Source organism: Eucyclogobius newberryi, unplaced genomic scaffold (genome assembly GCF_026437365.1).
Source record: "Eucyclogobius newberryi isolate DKJ021-1_F unplaced genomic scaffold, fEucNew1.0.hap1 SCAF_1, whole genome shotgun sequence".
NCBI lineage: Eukaryota > Metazoa > Chordata > Actinopteri > Gobiiformes > Gobiidae > Eucyclogobius > Eucyclogobius newberryi.
The window spans coordinates 25,903,875-25,924,340 of record NW_027315723.1 but is presented as its reverse complement, the minus strand read 5'-3'; the positions used below and the strand labels follow the sequence as shown (position 1 = coordinate 25,924,340).

General features: G+C 40.6%; 3 protein-coding genes across 7 annotated transcripts in view; 2 read left to right on the top strand and 1 right to left on the bottom strand.

Moving 5' to 3' along the window:
- The window catches only part of lpin1b (lipin 1b), a 37,187-nt gene extending 33,280 nt beyond the window's left edge, over positions 1-3,907 (bottom strand). For 2 of the 3 annotated variants that reach the window (XM_072441528.1, XM_072441518.1), the window contains exon 1: positions 3,722-3,907. In XM_072441528.1, the coding sequence (XP_072297629.1) occupies positions 3,722-3,799 (78 nt within the window). In that variant the 5' untranslated portion in view covers positions 3,800-3,907. Of the gene's footprint in view, positions 1-599; positions 815-3,721 lie in introns of those variants that run through there. The other variant, XM_072441537.1, reaches the window with a different exon arrangement.
- A 2,175-nt stretch (positions 3,908-6,082) lies between these two features.
- Positions 6,083-12,504, top strand: gpatch2 (G patch domain containing 2). Of its 3 annotated transcripts, none has more exons than XM_072441495.1 (10): positions 6,083-6,262; positions 7,054-7,297; positions 7,464-8,002; positions 8,174-8,238; positions 9,442-9,639; positions 10,022-10,133; positions 10,299-10,338; positions 10,437-10,489; positions 11,086-11,174; positions 11,499-12,504. In XM_072441495.1, exons 1-10 carry the CDS (start codon positions 6,213-6,215, stop codon positions 11,666-11,668), a joined length of 1,560 nt encoding a protein of 519 aa, XP_072297596.1. In that variant the 5' UTR covers positions 6,083-6,212; the 3' UTR covers positions 11,669-12,504. The 3 variants fall into 3 exon arrangements, with proteins under 3 accessions (XP_072297596.1, XP_072297586.1, XP_072297606.1); XM_072441485.1 differs by having other exon boundaries at positions 7,464-8,005; XM_072441505.1 differs by lacking the exon at positions 6,083-6,262 and adding an exon at positions 6,306-6,409 and having other exon boundaries at positions 7,464-8,005.
- Positions 12,505-13,557: 1,053 nt separating this feature from the next.
- The window catches only part of LOC140356454 (estrogen-related receptor gamma-like), a 36,813-nt gene continuing 29,904 nt past the window's right edge, over positions 13,558-20,466 (top strand). Inside the window, exon 1 of the mRNA XM_072441417.1 lies at positions 13,558-13,710. The gene's annotated coding sequence lies outside the window, so the exon portion shown is untranslated. The remainder of the gene's footprint in view (positions 13,711-20,466) is intronic.

Genomic DNA, 20,466 nt, shown 5'->3' with positions numbered 1-20,466 from the left:
ATTCCTTACAAAGCCTCCACTACAGCAGTAAAATATTAAACTTTTTTTGTTGTTGAAATCTGTCAACTCAGCCCAGAAATGCCTTTGAGTGGAACAGTTAGGGCTAAAAATAGACTCTCCTGCTAGATATAATAAGCACGTCCAGCCACACGCGATTGGCAGATGAAAAGAGAAGCTTTAAAGAACTTCTTCTCCTGATGTGTGGAGTCATGCATTTAAAAGATAAAACTGAAGGCTGGAATCTGGCTGGACAACTCATGATGCTCTAGTGTTGAAAACATGCCAGTCACAACCTACACACTGCAACACGTCAACCACAACACGCGTAACACAAGGTTTCGTGTGTTTCTTATTCATATTTTACCACATTTCAGCATTTATGCATACACATGACTGGGTCGAATATGAGCAGTCAAGGGCAAGAGAAATGTAATAGGGCTTTATGAAAATGAAAGTATATAGAGAGTCTGCAATATCTGACAGAGAAATTGGTTCAATAAGTAAATAATTAAATAATTTAAGTAAATAATTTTCATAGGGACAGAAGCGCATCTACCTATTAATACTATTAGATCAGCAGACTATGAATCAGTGCCTACCTTTAATTCTAAACGATGACAGACTAAAGGCGCGTGAATCCTCTAGAGCCAGGGGCCGCACTTGGCATCATAATAGACCCGTGTCCTGGCGCGTCTGCCCGTGCGTCCCGCCGCAGTCATTGAGACGCGCAGCATGTAAAGTGTGATGGAAATACGATGCTGCTGCTGACTTTGTGCCACTGTGTCCTCCTCGGACTGTCGGTGCGTGTGCTCACTGTGCGTGTGGCTGCGGCTGTGTGGAGGAACCAGCGGATGACTTCAACTACAGCGTGGGCCCGCCTCCAGCCAATCAGGGAGGAGGAGTTACGCACGGATTCACGAATAATAATCATGTTGTTTTTGTCATGTTCATAGTGTAATACTACAAGGTATCATTCATTTTAGTGTTTTTTATTATAAGATAAGATAAGCCTTTATTTGTCCCACAATGGGGAAATTTCAGGGTTGCAACACAAATTAGGTACAGAAGAATAATAAAAAACAGATAACTTATAAAAAAGTCTTATAGAAAAGCTCTTATAAAAGAAACCTCTTATACTATATAATAATAACAAGAGACACTCTTATTTACAGCTGTGATTTGGACAGAGAATATTGCACCAAGATGATTGACATTATGCGTAAAATTTGGCTCTATATGGAAAAAAACAGTATGGAACAGCTTGAACAGCAAATAAGTGACTATAAGATCACCAGACAGAGCGTATTTGTCACGCCACTGAGTCTCAAACAGCCCCATGAGACATACATTGAACTACTGGAAGCGGGAGACTCGCAGACATCATCATTTGAAGTCGCAGTGAGTGAGGCGATATTTTGGACCAATCAGAGCGCGGCGCAGAGCACATGCGAGAGTGTGTCTGTTCTGGAGAAAAGAAAGACTCTGAAGTGAAACCTTTAAGCCACAGACAGTGCGTCTCAAGACGGGGAAGAAGTGGTTTGTGAAGTGTTGAGTTTTACCACGAAATGTCTCATAGGCATCTCTATCATGCAGGCTTACACATGGTTATACATGTAAAGACGCGTTACATTACTTTTGGGCAAAAGAAAAAAAATAAAAGAAAGAAGTCTATTGTTTGTTTTATTGCACCAAATAATATTTAGAATGGTATCCTAACAAACACTCCTATAATATTCCGCAGTATATCCTCTATATGGAGAATGTTCCAAAGCATTGTTTAAATATATGTCTATGGAATGATGCCTCCAGAAAGTTACATATGCTGCCTTCAAATATGTCATCCTTTTATTTTTGTTGAACATAAATACATAAATAAATACATGCTGTTGTTTTTCTATGATAAGTATTTTTCCAGTTTAGACATGCGCATCCTCTTAGTCCAGAAGCTGTAGTGGTTTTGTGGAAACACTAATTGGTTTCCCAGACTCAACAAAATAGAATGAATGTATCTTTGTTAAAGATTTTCCACTTCAGTCAGCTGTTTCCGAGAACATTATTGCACATCATTATCTCTTGTGTGCTTTGTAAACTTTATGTTGTTGAGTCAGATCAACACAGCTGACTATCAGCTGTTTGAATATAAAATAAATCTTGTAGCTGTAATGAACACATAAACTAGGTTTCCACTGTTCAAACCACAACTATGCGGTTTAACTTCCTCTTAGTTAGAGGCTAAACTTTCCCATGATTATACTCCATCATCTACAGGGCAACAGTAACTTGAACAGCCCATGTGTTCTTGCACTGCTGGAATGATCTGAACTCACTGAACTCTTTGCTTTGCTCTATTTGAATATTCAGCACCAGCAGCTTATTAATTCCCCCTAAACTTATGAGACATTTTGGTCTGAAGATGGCTGTAGGTGTAGTTGTTATTTGCACAAAACATCCTGTAATGATATTGTAGTAAGGAGACTATGTGCCTCAATAGTATATTCAGCTCTTTGACCCTCACATAAAGTGTAATAAGTGGTCATCTACATATTGTACAGTAGTTAGATGAGTGTGTAATGAAAAATATTAAATTATCCCTGAAAGTTACTTGTGAAAATTCTGCAACCAGTGGAGCGTTTGGATGAGGCTAAGACTATGACTGGTCAGTCAAATGTGTTTACGGTGTCACTTGGTGTCTGGAGGATACGTGATCCCCAAGCTGACCTCTGACATGAGCTAAAAGTGTGTTTGTTTTTCACAGAAGGTACAGAAGACACTGTGTCAAAACACCATGTGCTGAAACACTATCGCAGACATGAACTTGAACATTTTGTAATAACCATGTTATAACAGTATTAATAACAGTGATGGAACTATGTGCCTGCAGCAGATCTCTGAGCTTCAAGTTCCTTATTTAGAAACTCTGTTCAAATCTTCATAATATGAAGTTCTGGCCGAGTGCGATTGAACATTATTTCCTGGTGTGCATATAAAGATATTGATTAAGTGCAACTTTTGCGTCCCTATTTTATCATATGCACAGTAAAACAATGATTAGTGTGATGAATGAATTAGTTTTCAAATGCATGAAGATTGTAATAATTGGGAGTTTTCAATCAGTTTTCTTCCTCCCGCTTTCTATTTGGTAAATGTGAAAATAACCTTGCACATTACATACATGCTTTTGTTCCTGTTCTAGTTTAACTGCATTTACTGTCCACAAGGATGCTATTTATGTTCCAATGTAAATGAAAAAACAAGTTCACTTGCCAAGGATAAATAAAATCACTAATAAAATTGACAATTATATACAAATAATTCCATAACATTTTAATGATTTCACAATATCCCTGTAGTTCCACAGCCTAAAAGTTCTATTAATTATTTGTCCTTGCTAACTGCCTCATAATAACAATAATGTCCGGCTGATCCTTTAATCTCAGAGGCTTTAGTGTGCGAGTCGCTACGGCCTAAACTCAGTCCGTCTGAGCAGATCACTTTACGGGGTTCCACTGTAATCCACACCGCTGCTCTCATGCTCTCACCCTTCATACGAGTCAGTGACATAACAGCACACTTTTAACTCACATTAAAGTTTGTTGGAGGACACGTACAGTAAAGACAGTGAGCTTCTTGTCCGGTGCCATGCTCGTTTTCTATGCCTCAGATTTCTATACGTGCTGTAGGTTGTTAACATGTGCAGTCCTTAGCATGCAGGTTATTTTACCCAGCTCCATGTGGTCTCAGAGATATAATGCTCAGCGGCTTCAGACAACTCTTCGTCCTCCTCAGCTGTAGAATCCATAGTGAGATCACCCCACGATACTGTCCCTTGTATCTGACAGCGAGGAAGGCAGTGGACTCCTCAACGCGTGTCCTCACTCCTGGAGCATGGCAAGTGTCTGACTGCTGTTTGCACATGGACAGTATCTTACTAAATTTACCTGGGTCTCAACTCAGAAACTTGAGCCTGTCCTGGAGTGGTCATCATGCAGACCCTGTGACGCCTTCGGCATTTGAGGAAGGACACCTGTCACAAGTGATTTTCACAATATTAGTTTGACCACACAGTTAATAATAAAACTAAATGACTGGCACATACATTAGGCTTGCTTACTCATGCGTTACATAATAGTTTCAAGTGTTTAAACTGAGATATGCATTGAAGCACCTGTCACTGTTTCTCCACCATGTGAGGTCACACATTTTCTGAGAAAGCCGTGGCACCTGTCGTCCTGGAAGAACGCTAAGCTCTTCCCACGACTTCACCTCCTCAGATGTACCGGTATGTATGGTTTGAACTTGTGAACTGAGCTCTTCAGACCAGTTCTGAAACGTGCCAGTGAAGAGGGCTACACTGCCATCTAGTGTTAACAGTGTGACCTGTTCAACTCCTCCTAGTGTTGGAATTGTATGCATTCCATATCCTAAACGGAGGGCCACAGATAAATAAGGTGGATCATTCAGATGGATCCTTTACACTATTAACAGAGCCATGGTTTCTTCAAAAATACTTGGAGCATTTAGATCTGTGTCACCATGTGATGTGAGGTTATAGTGATAGAATGTATTACATTTGCAGTAAAAAGTAATGCCTGATCAGCTGAAGGCTCAGGGTAAACAAATTGGTCCAGGAACAATTACCAGATCAATATGATTTATAGTTGTCAATATTAATATAATTCTGTTTGATTATTTTTCTAAAACGCATTACTAATTCAAACAGAAACGGTTTCTGAACCCTTTTTTAGTTTAAACAGATGGCTGGGCTCTTTGTAAAGCAGATACTCTAGTAGTAGTAGTATTAGTAGTAGTGTTTTGATTTACTGCAATTATAAGTGGTAACATGCTAAGCACAGGGGACAATCTTTTTTCAAATGACTAGATTTTATTGGGGATATTTAAAGATATGGGCAGTACAGGCAGTTGCATTTAATCAGTTACATTTACTTGAGTAATTTTGAGTATTTCTGAAGAAATTGCCACACTGCCATACTTATATCATATTTGATAAATATTTAGTTTGAAGTAACAGTAGTCATATTTGAGTAAAAGCTTTGGTTCCTCTTCCCACAGTGAGTAAGTCTATAAGTGGCAAAGCTTTATGATGACAATTAACTGAGTTTAACATTTGTGTTTCTTGCGCCGCTTCTTCAGATATGATTTGATATTTCTTCGTTGTAGTTAATCCTTTGAAAAAATAAAACACGTTTTGTCCTTCCAACTACATTAACTAGTTATTATTATCACTTGAACATTATTGTTAATTGTTGTTGTTGTTGTTGTTGTTGTTGTTGTTTTATGGCAGTTGGCATCCAATTGTTGCATTACCGCCAGACTTTATTCCTCAGACTTTTCGTAGTCCTCAGACTGTCGTAGTCCGTAAAAGTACTACTTCCATTGCTTTGGTGTTACAAAGCCCATGAGGTCATGATATGTCTTTATTGTTGTTGTTGTTGTTGTTGTTGTTGTTTTGTGGCGGTTGGCATCCGAGTGTTGCATTACCGCCAGACTTTATTCCCTAGACTTTGTCGTAGTCCTAAAAGTTCCTCTTCCAGTGCCCTGACTTCCAGTGCTTTGACAAAGCCCAAGAGGTCATGAGATGCCTTTGTTATTGTGAGATGCCTTTGTTATTGTGAGATGCCTTTGTTATTGTATCCTATAGAAGTTGTTGTTGTTGTTGTTGTTGTTGTTTTATGGCGGTTGGCATCCGAGTGTTGCATTACCGCCAGACTTTATTCCTCAGACGTTTCGTAGTCCTCAGACTCTGTCGTAGTCCGTAAAAGTATTGTTAATTGTCATTTCTTTGAACCTTTGTACTTTTACTTGCGTGATATGACGTCACTTACTTTAGAACAACTCTTGTCAACTCAACCCACGTCTAACAAACTGATCCTGTAAAAAAGATGATCCTGATTCATCAACAGCTTTTATAACAGCTTTCTTTTTAAACATTACCTTTCCAGACGTTTGATAGTTCTCTTCTTCTATCCTAAATGAAGAAAACAAACTTAACATCCATCACAAATCACTTTAAAATAGGTTACGAAAACAACGCTGTTACTTCCCACAGCGCCTGAACGTAGCATGTCTCCTGACGCCTTCACGGTCCTCCTGTGCCCGTTATTGATCCAGCTGCTTTTGTGTCAGGATGTCTGTGTCGGCTCACTGTTGCTCTGTTGTTTCTGGCTGAAGGTATCTGGCATTCTGAGGCTTTCATGTTCCGTGCAGCGAATCTAAAAACCATCGGTAAAGCGGGAAAGGGCTGGTGAGTTCCGCTGCGGGAAATCACACACACGCACTCCGCTAGCATTTTGTTCACGTTCTCACGCAAATCCCGTGAAACCGCCGGGTGATGCTAGGCTAATGCTAGCGCTGCTAACGGTATATGCGGTGTTTAGTCTGATCATAAAAGGTTCGTCTGTGGCAGTAAGACAGTCGTGTATCTGTCTTAAATCAGTCACGTAAAGGGACGTTTTAACAGAACTCTATCGTGGTTTTAATGGTAGTTACTTGATCTGACAGATAAGTACTAGTTTCTAAGAGACCTTGTATTACTTTAGCAATAGAAGCTAACTAGAGTAGAGAACAAAAACTGGTTAGCGTTGTTTATGCTAGAGGGATTGTTCTTTTTCCAGGAAATCGTGAGTATTAAGTAGTTTCTTGTTTTGAGTTTTGTTCATTCAACAATCGGATGCTTGATGTAGCATGAACCAGACCATAAAACGGTCTGACGAAAGTAAACTTAGCTGTGATACTCTAACAAACATGTTTCCAGTTCATTACAATAAGTAACGTTAGTAAGTAAGTAAGTAATGTTATACAATACGTTGAACATTAACGGGTCTGTTCTTTTCATTCTGCCTCTGCGCTGTTAATAGACATAATTAGACTGTGCATTACTGACAATAACCAGATAATAAATGTTTACTTGTGTGTCTGTTTGCTCATTTAGTTATTACTCATTACTGACATCTGCAGCTTAAACTAGACCAATATGTTTTGTTTATTTTTTAATTTTGACATCTTACCTACTCTGTCTCTGTACTGTTCTTGTAGGCACTTTAGCCGAACGATGGACGAGCTTGTCCATGACCTGGTGTCAGCGCTGGAGGAGAGCTCGGAGCAGGCGGCGCGAGGAGGCTGTGGTGATGGGGGAGACCACGCTCTGACTGTGGGCTGTCTGCTGAAGAGACAAGCTCGAAAACGCCGAGGCAGAAAACGACGGTCAGACAATCCACACCCACCCTGGGAGACGGGACACCTGAGCGAGGGCTCTGAGTCCAGTGGAGAGGAGCACAAGGTATCTACTGTTTTTGCTATTATTATTTTGTATTCTATGATTGTGTTCTTTGATGTCATTAAGCCGTAAACACAGTAAAAGATTCAAGAGAAAGTGGGTTGAATGACAATGAGTTTAATGGTTGTTGGACAGTGTGATGTATTCTTTCATAAAATATTTGTTGCAGGACTACCGTGCCAATACAGGAGGAGTGTCTGCTGCCAACAGTCACGCTCGTGACAACAGTGACTCAGACGAACAGCTTGGTGCTAAACGCCGTACTCCGCATGCAGCTGAAGCCGGGCGCAGTAAAAGGCCACTGTGGCCTGATGACTTGGCTGCTCTGGGCTCAGCTGAGGGAACTCGGAGCCTTCGGCGGCGCAGGAAGGTCAAGCGAATGGCTGTGGATCCCCCTGCTGAACCAGAACCACCTACACTCCTAGGACCTCCCCCTGTCCCAAAGGCTCGCTCTGCTGCCAGGCCACACAGGCCGAGCACTGGGGAAGGCCGGAGCCCCATGGAGCTCTGTGGTGCACCTGTGGTCAGCCCAGTCGGAGGGAAGAGTCGGCTGAAGAAGAGGAAAGTGGCTGCTCACAGGTTGGGCCAGGAAGCTGCTGACGAGGGTGTTGTGGTGGAGAGTGAGGACATCTCCTCTCCAACAGACGGTTCCAAGGACAAGATGGAACTAGAGGAGCAGAAAGGTTCTGATGAAGACATGAGTGACAGGTGGTTAGTTCATTTTTTATTTCCATTCCTTCATTTCAGGTACAATGCGATTTGAATTACAATCAATGTTCATTATTTAGAAGTATTGTTCAAAGAAGATTTTTTTGTCTTCTAGGCATGCATGTAAAATATATTGATTGTGTGCAACCTTTGTTTTCTCTATTTTTGCAGTGAAACAAGCAGTAACAGTAACAGCAGTGATGGTGGTCTCTTTACCAATGATGAGGGAAGACAAGGTATTCCCCCATTTATGAGAGAAATGTAAACAATATTAAACAAAAAATACAAATTAAAAAGAAGTAGGAAACTGTGCATGAAGGGTGAACTTTTGAATCAAACCCAATCATTCATCAATTCACCAATCAGCTAAATCTGGAAGGTATGGATGATACCATTTCCACTCTACTTGACCTATCATTCCAGCACCTTGAAGGGGCCAACACTGTTCATGTGCTGTTTATTGATTTCTCATCTGCCTTTAATTCAATACAACCACATGTACTGGCAGAAGTATTAACAAACATACGTCAGAAGTTAAATGTAAATGAAACAATGTTGTAACTCCACTGGAGTTCCACAGGGCTGTATTCTGTCTCCCCTGTTTTTTCTTTACTCAGATCTTTGCCAAAGTCACCATAAGAATCATCACATAGTAAAGTTCGCAGATGAGTCGGTAGTTGTGTCTTAACTGAAAAGTAGTGACTCTAAGGACCATAGCCTGGTCCTAGCTGATTTCTTGTAGTGGTGCCACATTGATTTCAGGAAAGCCCCTCTTGCTCAGACCCCAGCATTCATAGAAGGGAAGCTTGTAAAAATTGTGCAGGAAGTATTTGGGCACCCGAATCGACAACAAGTTCACCTTTGAATCCCAGGTCGACATGGTGTGCAGTAAAGCACATCAAAGGATGCACATTTTACAAAAACTCAGGGTCTATAATGGTGATCGTATTTTCATGAAAACGTTTTACAGTTGTTTTGTGTTCGGTTTTAATGTTTTCCTTTTTGTATGTTCAATCGTGGCAGTCTACATATCATTGTGAAAGAGTGTGGTAAAATTATTGGGACTCAATTATATCCTGGACCTATTTAAAACTAAGGTCGGTGACCAAATCCAGGAAGATTCTGGAAGGCCCTGTTCACCCACTGCACTCACAGTTCAAGGCCCTGCCCTCTGCCCAGATGTAGGACCAATAGAAAAAAAACTCTTTCATCCCCTCAGCTATTGGCCTTCTCAACAACTATAGAGAGCTTGTCGCTGCTGCACTTCACCTCAACCTGTAATAGCTTACTGCGTAACTGTATCCTATCTTAATTAAACTATCCCCTTCTAAATACTGTGATGTTTTGTATGTGAATGTTTTTAAACTGCTGGCTACACTAGAACGGTCCCTCAGGACCTCACCGTTACAGATTCTCAATGTGTCCCCTTTCTCTTGCAGGAGATGATGAGCAGAGTGACTGGTTCTATGAGGGGGAGCCTGGGTCTGGGTCAGTGCCTGGGGGGGCGTGTGGGGTGGCAGGAGTGGTCCCGTGGTGGGAAAGAGAGACCCCTTCAGAGGAGCTGGACCTTGTAGACCCTGTTTTTAACAGTATTCTCACCGGAGCATTTCCATTGATGAGCTCTGGAAACCAAAGAGGTCAGAATGTTGAGTTTTCTGTGTAAAATACATTTTCATAAACCCTAAAACATATACAATATTTTTTTAAATGTGAAGATCACTTGAAGAGGATGATGTTTTCATGTGTTGGTAATCAGCACAGATGCAGTCAATTTAATAACGAATGCATATAATTTCAGGCAAAATCCATAGCTGTACGTTTAGTACATTTAATAATACAATGTTTTTGCACTGTATGTATTGACCAGCAGGAGGCAATAACCAGCAATACTCTATAGGCCTGAGTGCACGCTAACTAGGTTCTCCCTACCTACACTCTAGGTTTTTTAGTTTTTTTTAATAATTAGCAGTAGTAGTAATACATTTGTTAAACTGGGGTTGTTTTTTTTTCCTCCGTCAGGCTTTCAGGCTCGATTAAGTCGTCTCCATGGAAACCAGCAGGCCCCAGAGGTGCAGGGCACAAGTCAAGGCTTCAATGAGAGACTGAACAGACAAACCCAGGACCTCCATGCGTGAGTGGCAAAGTGTTACTCTGAAGTAAAGAAAGGACTAACACAATTTTATTACTTCTAAATATTTTAGAAGTAATAAAATCGTGTTAGTCCTTTCTTTACTTTGGCTACACCACAGACACCACTGTAAAGCTTCAGAAGGATAATTGTGTATCCTGATTGCAGGTCTTGGTTTCCTCCAGGCTTGAGGAGAGAACATGCACAAGTGAGTTGTTGTCATGATTATCAGAGTTCATAAATACAAATATTTGCTCTTGTCCTCTAAAATTAAATGTACTTTTCTGTTGTTAATGTTTTTTACAGTTGCACTGGGACCCACGCACTCGTAGGAGCTGCTCCGTGAAAACAGCCAGCAGGTGAGAAGGATTAAAGAGCTGTTTGAATGTCCTGTTATAAGTGTTGTTGTTGTTGTTGATGATGATCTTCAATAGGGCTGCACTATATTGGACATTATTTCAATATGTAATAAGTACTGTTACTTAAGTACTTATTGCATATTAAGTACTACAATATTGATCTTATTGTGATATTTGAATATACTTTTTAACACAACAATGTCAGCTATATTAAAACTATCATATGTATGCATTAATGTACTGTATTAGTACCACTAGGTCAGAATTAGAACATAACAAACAAAATTATGAATAAAATGTGTTCTTTTAAACTTTAACTGAATAGTTCTGTCAGATGAAGGATCTTGGTGTTCTTGCAATATCAATAATTACGTCAGCCAATATTGCGATATAGATACTTTTGTGATATATTTAGCTCTAATCTCCAGTATACAGGATGTTGAACCGCCATTTCTGTGGAGTGACCTACATAACAATTACAATTACGTTGTTGGAAATGAGCATTTTCTTAACACACAAACTGCCGACTTCAACACGATCGTATCCTGTAGATGCAATCCTGTCAAAGTGAATGTTCCCGTGTTGTATTGTGACAGGCAGACCAGTGGACACCTGGGCTCTCTGTGTACAGGAGATGTGAAGCGGAGGAGAAAAGCGGCGCCCCTCAGTTCTACAGGCGCCTCAGGTATTGGACACACACCTACTTCACCCAACACACCATCTGGCACCGACTACCAACTGCCTCGATTTTATTGTATTTTTGGCTCTCATTTTGTCTTTGTTCTTGTGCGCAGCATGTTCACCAGCCGCACGCTTCCTTCATCTGTCTCAAACAATATATACATTTACGATGCATTATCAGAGAGTTTTTGGTGTAATTGACTAAAGGCTTTAACGTATAAGATGATCACAATTTGTAGCTTATGCACACAGACGAAGTAAAGATATTTCTTGAATACAAACAGGTTTTCTTATGCACGTGACCGTGTCGTGTGTCCTCTGGTTCCAGGGATCGTTGGGGAGAATGCTCCGGCCATCCCAGAGTCGAACATGGGCAGTAGAATGCTGCAGAGTATGGGCTGGGCTCCCGGGATGGGCCTTGGTCCTGAAGGACGGGGCATGACTGAACCAGTCCGAGCAACACAGAGACCCAAAGGCACAGGGCTGGGCTTCAACTGAACAGCTGCATGGTTCTGACGGAGACATCTCAGGAGATTCAAGACCGGCTCAGGGACATTAACTGTAAAGTTTAGATGAATCTAGGATTGAGATGAAGTGGTCACAGTTCTATCTTTCCCATATTGGGGACTTACGAAGACTCTTGAGTGACTGAGCTCTAACTAATGACAATGATGCTTCATTGTTAGTGGGTTGTACTTGCACGCTGCCTCAGCACTTTGACTTCAAAGCCTTCTCCTCAGGCCAATGGTCAAAATGCCAATAGAGAGAGTAGCGTCCCACATGCATCAACAAGGACTGTGCTGTTTGCCTGGTAAAGTTAGAATGATTCTGTATTTCACAATAATGATGTCGGTTACAGAGTCAGCCATACCTCAAGAAGATGGTTTTTACAATATTTGTATTGTATTAATGTTAGGGTACACTGTCTGTTCTTAAAGGTTTATTTGATTGTTTATTTATTGAGGCATCATTTTCAGCGTTGTTTTTATCTGAATATTTTGGACTCGTAATACAACACAAACTACTGCAAACGTTGGAGACAAGCAGCCTTTTGTCAGTGGGCTAGAGGCTAAAGAAGTGCTTCAGTGGCTGTTATATGTTGGGCTTGAATAAACCTTTATAAACTCTTATAAACAGTTATGTCAACACTGTTTGAGGGGCAGATCCAAACTGTAATTTTTTCTCATTATTTTGAGACTGTACCATTGTGTTCATGTTATGTTCAAAATACACAACCAAATACTAATAGACAGAGAATATATTTGTGAAATTGTAGCCAGACTTGACCACCATGACAAATGTACACTCTGAAAGTATTAAACTCTTTAAGACTCTGAGTGTGCCAGTGTGCTTTTTCAATATAGTATTTTTACTTCCGTAACAGTGAATATTTTGATATTTAGATAACCTCATATTATGAATACATCTACACAAGTTAGGCTTTTTACATCTTTAATATAAAATAAAAACTGGCTTTGTCTTGCAATTTCTTTAAGACGTCGCAACCAACAAAACAATAAAACAGATACAATTATTTCAAGTATTACATTTTACTCTCTTAGTATTTCATCACATTCCACCGCAGTAGGGCCTTGAGTGGATGACGCAAGTACAGGTTTTTATCAGTTCGGCTCTCAATCACGCACTCAACAGAGTCATAATTTAATGATGGTTTCAGTGTACACAATGTGTGGTGCTGAACAAACACCTTTATTCCATGAGTGTCTGTAAATAGTACTAACTCCATCAACACCGCCACATGCTGACTCAACATCACTGAAATATGATTCTCCCGCTTTGCCTTCCTGGTCCGCTCTTGGTTTTTGCCACAGATTCACTCTTGTGCATCTAATGGGAGTTGAGGAGAGCCGTGTGTCCTCTTCGTCCCTCCTTTCCTCCTTTCCTCCCTCTTTTTAAAACGCTATACTCACTGCTTTATTTAAATGACCACTGACCGTCCTCTCTTCTTCTTCTTCTTCTTCTTCTTCCCCGAAACCTCTTTCTTTTCTTATCCTCTGCGCCTAAACTAAACACACTCTGGCCGGACTCCCCAGTGAGGCAGAGAGACAGGTGAACTCTCCCCCCTGTGTGTGTGTGTGTGTGTGTGTGTGTGTGTGTGTGTGAGAGAGAGAGAGAGAGAGAGAGTGTGTGTGTGTGTGTGAGTGTGAGTGCGTGTGTGAGAATGTGTGTGTTTGAGAGTGTGTGTATGGTGTGTGTGTATTGTGAGTGTAAGAGTGTGTGTGTGTGTGTGTGTGTGTATTGTGAGTGTAAGAGTGTGTGTGTGTGTGTATTGTGAGTGTAAGAGTGTGTGTGTGTGTGTGTGTGTGTGTGTATTGTGAGTGTAAGAGTGTGTGTGTGTGTGTGTATTGTGAGTGTAAGAGTGTGTGTGTGTGTGTGTGTGTGTCGGGTGTGTGCGCTGCTGCTGCATCGCTGAGCTGCACAGACTGGAGGAGGCGAAGGAGAGCAGCACGTTTGTCCTTGAGAGTGACTGACTGCAGCTGGAGCGCAGAGGAGCCACAGACCGGCGCATGAGACCTACAGTGAGTGTGGTTGTTGTTATCATTGTGAGGACTAATGTGGAAATCCCTCATAAAGTCAGATGAGGAGAAAGACGAGCAGATTCTCTCCATGTGCATGTCTTTTAATTGTAGCTGTAAATGTTTAGTCTGCTTGGAAACAGTCCGGTGAGGTGTTTGGATGCATGTGGGAGCGCGGGGAAAGTCCAGGTGGTAGACTTTTGTGTATTCAGGTGAACTAATCTACAATCCTTTCTTTAAACTCTGCTTGTTCCTTAAACCTGCATGTTTTTATGTCCACTATTAAAAAAAAGAACTAAACATAACATCCCTTCTTGCTTTGCCCTTCCTTTTCTTGCTTTTTCCTCCTCACCGCTTCTGTTGACGGATCAATACTTATGCATCTATAATTGGAAGTCATCATTTATGGGGAGCGGGCAAAGCGTTTCATTATCATGTGTAATCTCGCAGAAAATTACATTTTGACTGGTGTACCTGCCGTGGCCAGGAAATCGCTGGACTGTGCGTGGCTGAATAACTAAAGCTGATCAGAATGTGGGGTGTGGAGACAGCTGAGGTCATTATGTTGTGTTTATTTGTTAAGATATAATGAATCGACCCAGAAATAAGTACTGAAAATTATCTGTAAAAGTTTGGTTTAACAAATTTGAGCAAAGGCTAACGCATTTTATATTGGTTTGAGTGATTGTCTTGTGTCTAGTCACCTGTGGAGAAGTAAAATTCATCAGATCAATGTTATGTACAGCATTAGAGGAACTTCTATGACCTTTGCTGTTGTAATTTAGAATAATCTTTGTGATAACCATCTATGGAATGAGTTGATGTAATGCCTTATTCGTCCAGGAGTTGTCCTTGGTAGAAAAGGTTTCAAAGGTCATCAAAAAGTCATGTCAAAAACATTGCCCAAATGACCTTTGAAACCTTTTCTACCGTAACCATCCATGGTAAAAACGTACACCACTGTCAGTCTCGGTATGACAACATTTAAATTGTTCTAGTTTAATCCTGTTTGTCTCAAGACATCCAATTAGTTCCAGTCAAGGTTTAATTTTTAAATCAGTGGCAGGAACACTTTCGTACTGGGGTCACAAGTTGGGGGATCAAGCCAAAACAGATGTCAGAAAACTCAATAATATTAAAATTGATATAATTTTGCCAGATCCACCAAAATCTTTCAGGGCAAATTCTTCAAGTGAATAACCTCAATTACACTGTTATCATCCTAGTATAATCCAAGCATTTTTGTTCTCCTAATTCATAAGTCGATCGATGATACTTGACTTTGAGGGTGCCAAATATTTTTTTGCGATTACTGAATACTGGACGACTACAGGCAAATTTAAACAGACTGAAAAAGAGAGCAGCGTGCATCTATGTGACAGAAGAGCTGTTTTAGAGAGCGGTTGATCCGTTCAGAGTCGACATGCTGACATTTCGCCGAAGGGCCTGAATTTGCCACCTGTGGAGATTGAAATGATATGATGAGGAGTGTGTTATAATAGCTCCTGAATCAGCTGCTGACTCCCATAGTTCCTTGAGTGCGTCGGACCCGCAGCCGTCCACATGAGGACGGAGGGAGCAGGTTTGCGCCCAGTTTGAGCGAGTGGGTGAAACAGGCTGATTATTCCATTAGGTCTGAAGTGTGTGAACTAAAGATGGCAGTCTGTACGTTCTGAGCTTCACTGAGTAAAACACCTTTTCAGCAAATTATAATAAAAATCTTCGTTTGGTATTTAGATTTTTTTTTTATCAGGCAAAAGTTTAAAAACATATTGATATTATTATTTATTTATTTATTTGTTTATTTATTTATTTACTTATTTGCAAAGTTGAGCTGGGTAAAAGCAAACATCAACTATTTTTTTAATACATTTGTATATATGTTTATATATTTTATGTTATCTCATAATAAATAAATTGTAATTAAAATCCTATTCAAAAATTGACACCTGAGCTACTGAACCAATACATCAAGAAATTAAAGGGACATTTAAATGTTTTATTTTATTATTTATTTTTAATGTAGTATTTTTTTTATTTTTTATTATATTACACTATTAGGTTTTTCTTTTTTAAATCAGGCAGAACTTTAGGAACACATTTTTATTTGCAAAGCTGAACTGGGTAAAACTAACCCCATATGTTGTTGTGTTTTAAGTGCATTTATTTTACATATATTGTTTAATATCTTTTATATCTACCGGTACTTTAGGGGCTGAAATAAACAGCATAATACAATCAACTATGTAATGTTGTTTTTGGAGGCATCCAGTGTTGAGAAAGGGGATTGCAACTTTACACAAAAATGTATATTGCGTTATTGAATGTATATTGCTCATGCAGTCCATGATGTGGTAGTTTAATGTTTAAAATTACATCAACTTGTTAATTAATTATAATTTACAAATTACAAATTACTCGGTAATAGATAATGATAATGTGTTATTATCTACAAATGCAAATGTGGCACTATAAGCTTGATTACCTTGCAGATCAGACTTTTTATTCTCTGGAAAAAAAAGAAAAGTACTATAAACAGGATGCTGAGTGGAGACGGCTGCAAATTGCATGCAAATGTTGTTTAAATGACTGACAGAGGATTTAGGGCTCTGCATTTAAGCAGTCCACAGATGTCCTTCCACTCTTTAAACACGCAAAACAGTCAGAAATCACCTTTTGCTTTGTAAAGTGTAGCTATAATGCCGGATGAACAGAAGTTGGCTATGTAATCCGATCCTGATGGTAGAGACTATGACAGGACGAGGGTAATCCACGTTATGTTGTCAGAAGGGGCGCGTGGTTTATGGGTATAATCATGCAGTGTCGGGCCGTGGGTCTGGGGCTTGGGCCTTCAGTGAGGTCATACACAGTCCCACCCAAATGAATCCACCTCTTATTACCATCATTATGATGCCATGGCTCTAGACACTATACATTTAGACAGAAACACAGTTCAACCAGGTGTTGCGTCACCTTGTCCACGCTGTTGTCCGCTTGTTCTCTGCGCTGATGTCCGCACGGACAACGCGTTGGAACTTTGAAAGTGAGGAACCAATCCGCCTGTAACAGGCTTTGCAGCGTCGGCCGACCTCTCCTTACAATGTCTAACTTTTCTTGAAAAGTTCGTCTTGAAAAAGGGATTATAATTATATACTTGACCAAATCGATATATTGTCCGCCTTCCGCCGTTGTGGGTTGAAAAAACAGGTTAGTAGTACGCAGATTAATTTGTTTATCAAATTAAGTTTCCTCGTTCTGAGGTTTCGCAGAGCCCCGCCCATAGGACCTGCCTCTCAATATTGGTGATCCAATCAAAAGACGTGCACGTGATGCACCTGCTGCTGGCTCCTGAGCAACAGCAACAGACGTACAAGAGCCAACTCTGAAGCTGATTGGTTGACACATCATTTTCATTTCCATTCACTTTAAGCTACAAACACCAGCTCTGTTGAGTCTGAAGGCCTCGGCAGATTTCAGACCCTGGCAACACATGATGGCTGAATATGATTGGATAAAAGCTCTAACATAAAGACCAGCCCTCCAAAACTCAACCTGGGGCAGAAGCAGTGCAACCAAGAGGAAAGCCATGAAACTCTTACTCTGGGGAATCATTTAATCTTAAATTTGTGGGAATATATATATATTTTTAAATTATATTCTGATAATGATAATAATTTTTTTTTTTAAAAACCCTGTTACGCCGTGGTATTTGTTATTAATCATCTTAAATGTTTAGCATGTACAATGCACATTATTACACTGTCATCAGAACAGAATCAGAAAGGATTTATTGCCATTGTCAAAATAATTCACAAACATGGGAACTTGTCTTGGTGATTTGGTGCAACATAAAACAATGAACAATGAATAGGTCAATAAGAAAAACAATTTAAATCGGCTATGGGATAAAACAATAAGCTTACAAAATGTAAAAAAAATAGGCTTAATATGTCCACTATAACACTATATATAACACAGACGCGGCGAATAGAACTCGAATGAGTCTGGCATTGTGTATGGTCATTGTGTTATTGCTTTGCCTGGAATGTCCCACAATATGGCATTAAACCTCTCTCTCCATGGACACAGGCAGCTCATACCCCTTGGCAAAGTTACGGGTAAGATGTGTAAGAATACATATTTTCATGGCATTTCTAAGCTATAAATACACCAGTTTAAATCAATAGGTATGATTTAGACCTGGTTAGGCCCGAGCGCCACAAGCTGGCGAGAGGCCTATTAATCTTGTAAGGCCGTGCGAAGCACGGCTGCGAAAGTGCGCACATAGTGTGCACGAAATCGAGCGCGAAGCACTCGCCCACTTCCAAACACTCACTAACGCACTCCTTCACTCATGCACGCCCCGTGCATACTAATTAGTAGTAGGAAAATGGAACATTACCGTTGTAAACGGGCGAAGCCCGTGCAAAAGTGCGCACTAAACAAGCACTTTACATTGAGATGACGACCGCGAAGCGGTCGTCATCCCCATATAAAGCACTCATTTGCGCTAAGTAGCTCACGAATACGTTCCCCATCTCTTGCATGTTCCGTGCATATAAGCATGTAATGCAAAAATTGAACATTATTACTGTATAGAGGGCCAAAAACACAAAGTGGGCGGAGCCCACTCAAAATTAACGAAAGTACCCGTCAGTGACCAGGGACCCACACCATGAGGTAGGAAAGCGCGAGCGCTTTCCGAAAATGTATAGTTTATGATATTTGAAAAATGGGAAACATTGTTTTCGCATCGGAATATTATTAGGCCCGAGCCCCAGCAGGGCGGAGGGCCTATTGCTCCCGCAACGCTGCCGAAGGCACAGCCCATGCCGAAGGCATGGATCATGCATACTTACTCCTGCTATGACAGAAATAGTCAAGAATGAGTGAATGGGCGTAGCCCATTCACTCATTCTTGACAACAGCAGCGCGAAGCGCTGCATTCCTCCAAAAACCCTCCTGGCATCGTCCCGTACGCGAAAATCCATGCCGCAGGCTTGGGCCATGCTTGTATCTGCTCAAATCAATGAAAATCTATGGGGAGTGGGCGGGGCATCCTGACGGAATAGGGAGTGACGTAATGATGATTCCACCCCATGACGGCATGGGGAAGGCTTAGAGCTTTCAAACGATGTATAATTTGTTGTTATAGTGGAAACGGCTATATTGTTTTTGCTAAAAATATTATTATTATTATTATTTTTCTTGTTCTTCATCGCTTTGAACTCTAAATTGACCCCCTGAACATGCACAAAAACTCACCAAACTTTGCCCAAAATTCAGAATCGGCAAAAAATTTTGTTTTTTCTGGGCCATTTTTCTTTTCGTTAAAAAATGGCGCGACTGCGCCACCGACAAAAGTCAAAATACATTGCGCCTATGGGAGTCGCCCCGAGGTCAACTTTGTCGTAGAGCTACGAAATTCGGAACACGCATTCCTCTTGTGAGGAAAAAAAACAAATATCATTGTGGCCACGCCCCCAGACTTACCCTATGGCCGCCATCTTCCTTTGAAAATGAAAACACGCTAAGTTAGCCATTTTGTTCACGTCAAACTTTGACAAACTCCTCCTAGGGCGTTTTGCCCACTGACTTCAAAATCGGCGTAGGTCCTCTGGACAAGTGGGGCATCTAAAGTTATCCAAATTTTTGGTATACCTTTTACGGTCTACGTGCGGCGCAGCCACAAAGTTGGACAACTTATTTTGGGATATTGCTAATCTAAAAATTGCTCCCATTTGATCAAAACGAGTCCGATTTGGACCAAATTTGAATCAGTTGTTAAACTATCCAGTTTGGACCAGTTTAGGGTGACAAAATTGAAATGGCCGCGATGGCGCCCCCTACAGAGTGACCTTTGAATTAACATTGAAGGTCAAAAATTAGTTTTCCCAAAATGTTCTAAACTTTACCCAAAATTCTATTTGGCCATCCCGATCAAAAAAGCCAATGAGACAAATGCCTTAATTTTTGCGGCGTAGTCGTAGCGATGACAGAAACCTCCCATGTTATCCCTATGGGAAAACTGCAAAATCTCTCAAATTACCACATTTTTATGTTTTACACTTTAACAAACTCCTCCTAGTGCGTTTTGCCCACCAACTTCTAAATCAGTGTACGTCCTCTAGACAAGTGGGGCATCTAAAGTTATCCAAATTTTAAGGATAACTTTTACGGTTTCTGTGCGACGGAGCCGCAAACGTTTCCCAGAATTCTGAATATTTGGCCTTCAGAGTGGCCTATAAACAATAGAGTTTTTCCAAATGACATGATATTTTGAACAAAATTCTAATTTGCCATCCTGATCATAAAAGTATGAGAGCCAAAGTCATATTTTGTACGGCGTAACCGTAGCGATGACAGAAACATCCCATGTTATCCTTATGGGAAAATTGCAGAATCGCTCAAATCACCACATTTTTACGCTTCACACTTTAAGGAACTCCTCCTAGGGCGATTGTCCGATCAAGCTCATATTTGGGGAAAATCATCTACACAAGCGGGGCATCAAAACTTATCCATATTTTGATTCTAAGTGCTACGGTCTTTGTGTGGCGGACCCGCAAATATATGTCACAAATGGGAAAACAGCGAAATCTCTAAAATGACCACATTTTTACGCTTCACACTTTAACAAACTCCTCCTAGGGCGATTGCCCGATCAAGCTCATATTTGGGGAGAATCATCTACACAAGCGGGGCATCAAAAGTCAGTCATATTTTGATTTTAAGTGCTACGGTCTCTGTGCCGTGGAG

Coding starts and splice junctions, on each gene's coding strand:
- gpatch2 (XM_072441485.1), top strand. CDS start 6,213: ATGTTCCGTGCAGCGAATCTAAAAACCATCGGTAAAGCGGGAAAGGGC. Junction 8,239..9,441: donor CAATGATGAGGGAAGACAAG/GTATTCCCCCAT, acceptor TTTCTCTTGCAG/GAGATGATGAGCAGAGTGAC. Junction 10,134..10,298: donor CAAACCCAGGACCTCCATGC/GTGAGTGGCAAA, acceptor TCCTGATTGCAG/GTCTTGGTTTCCTCCAGGCT.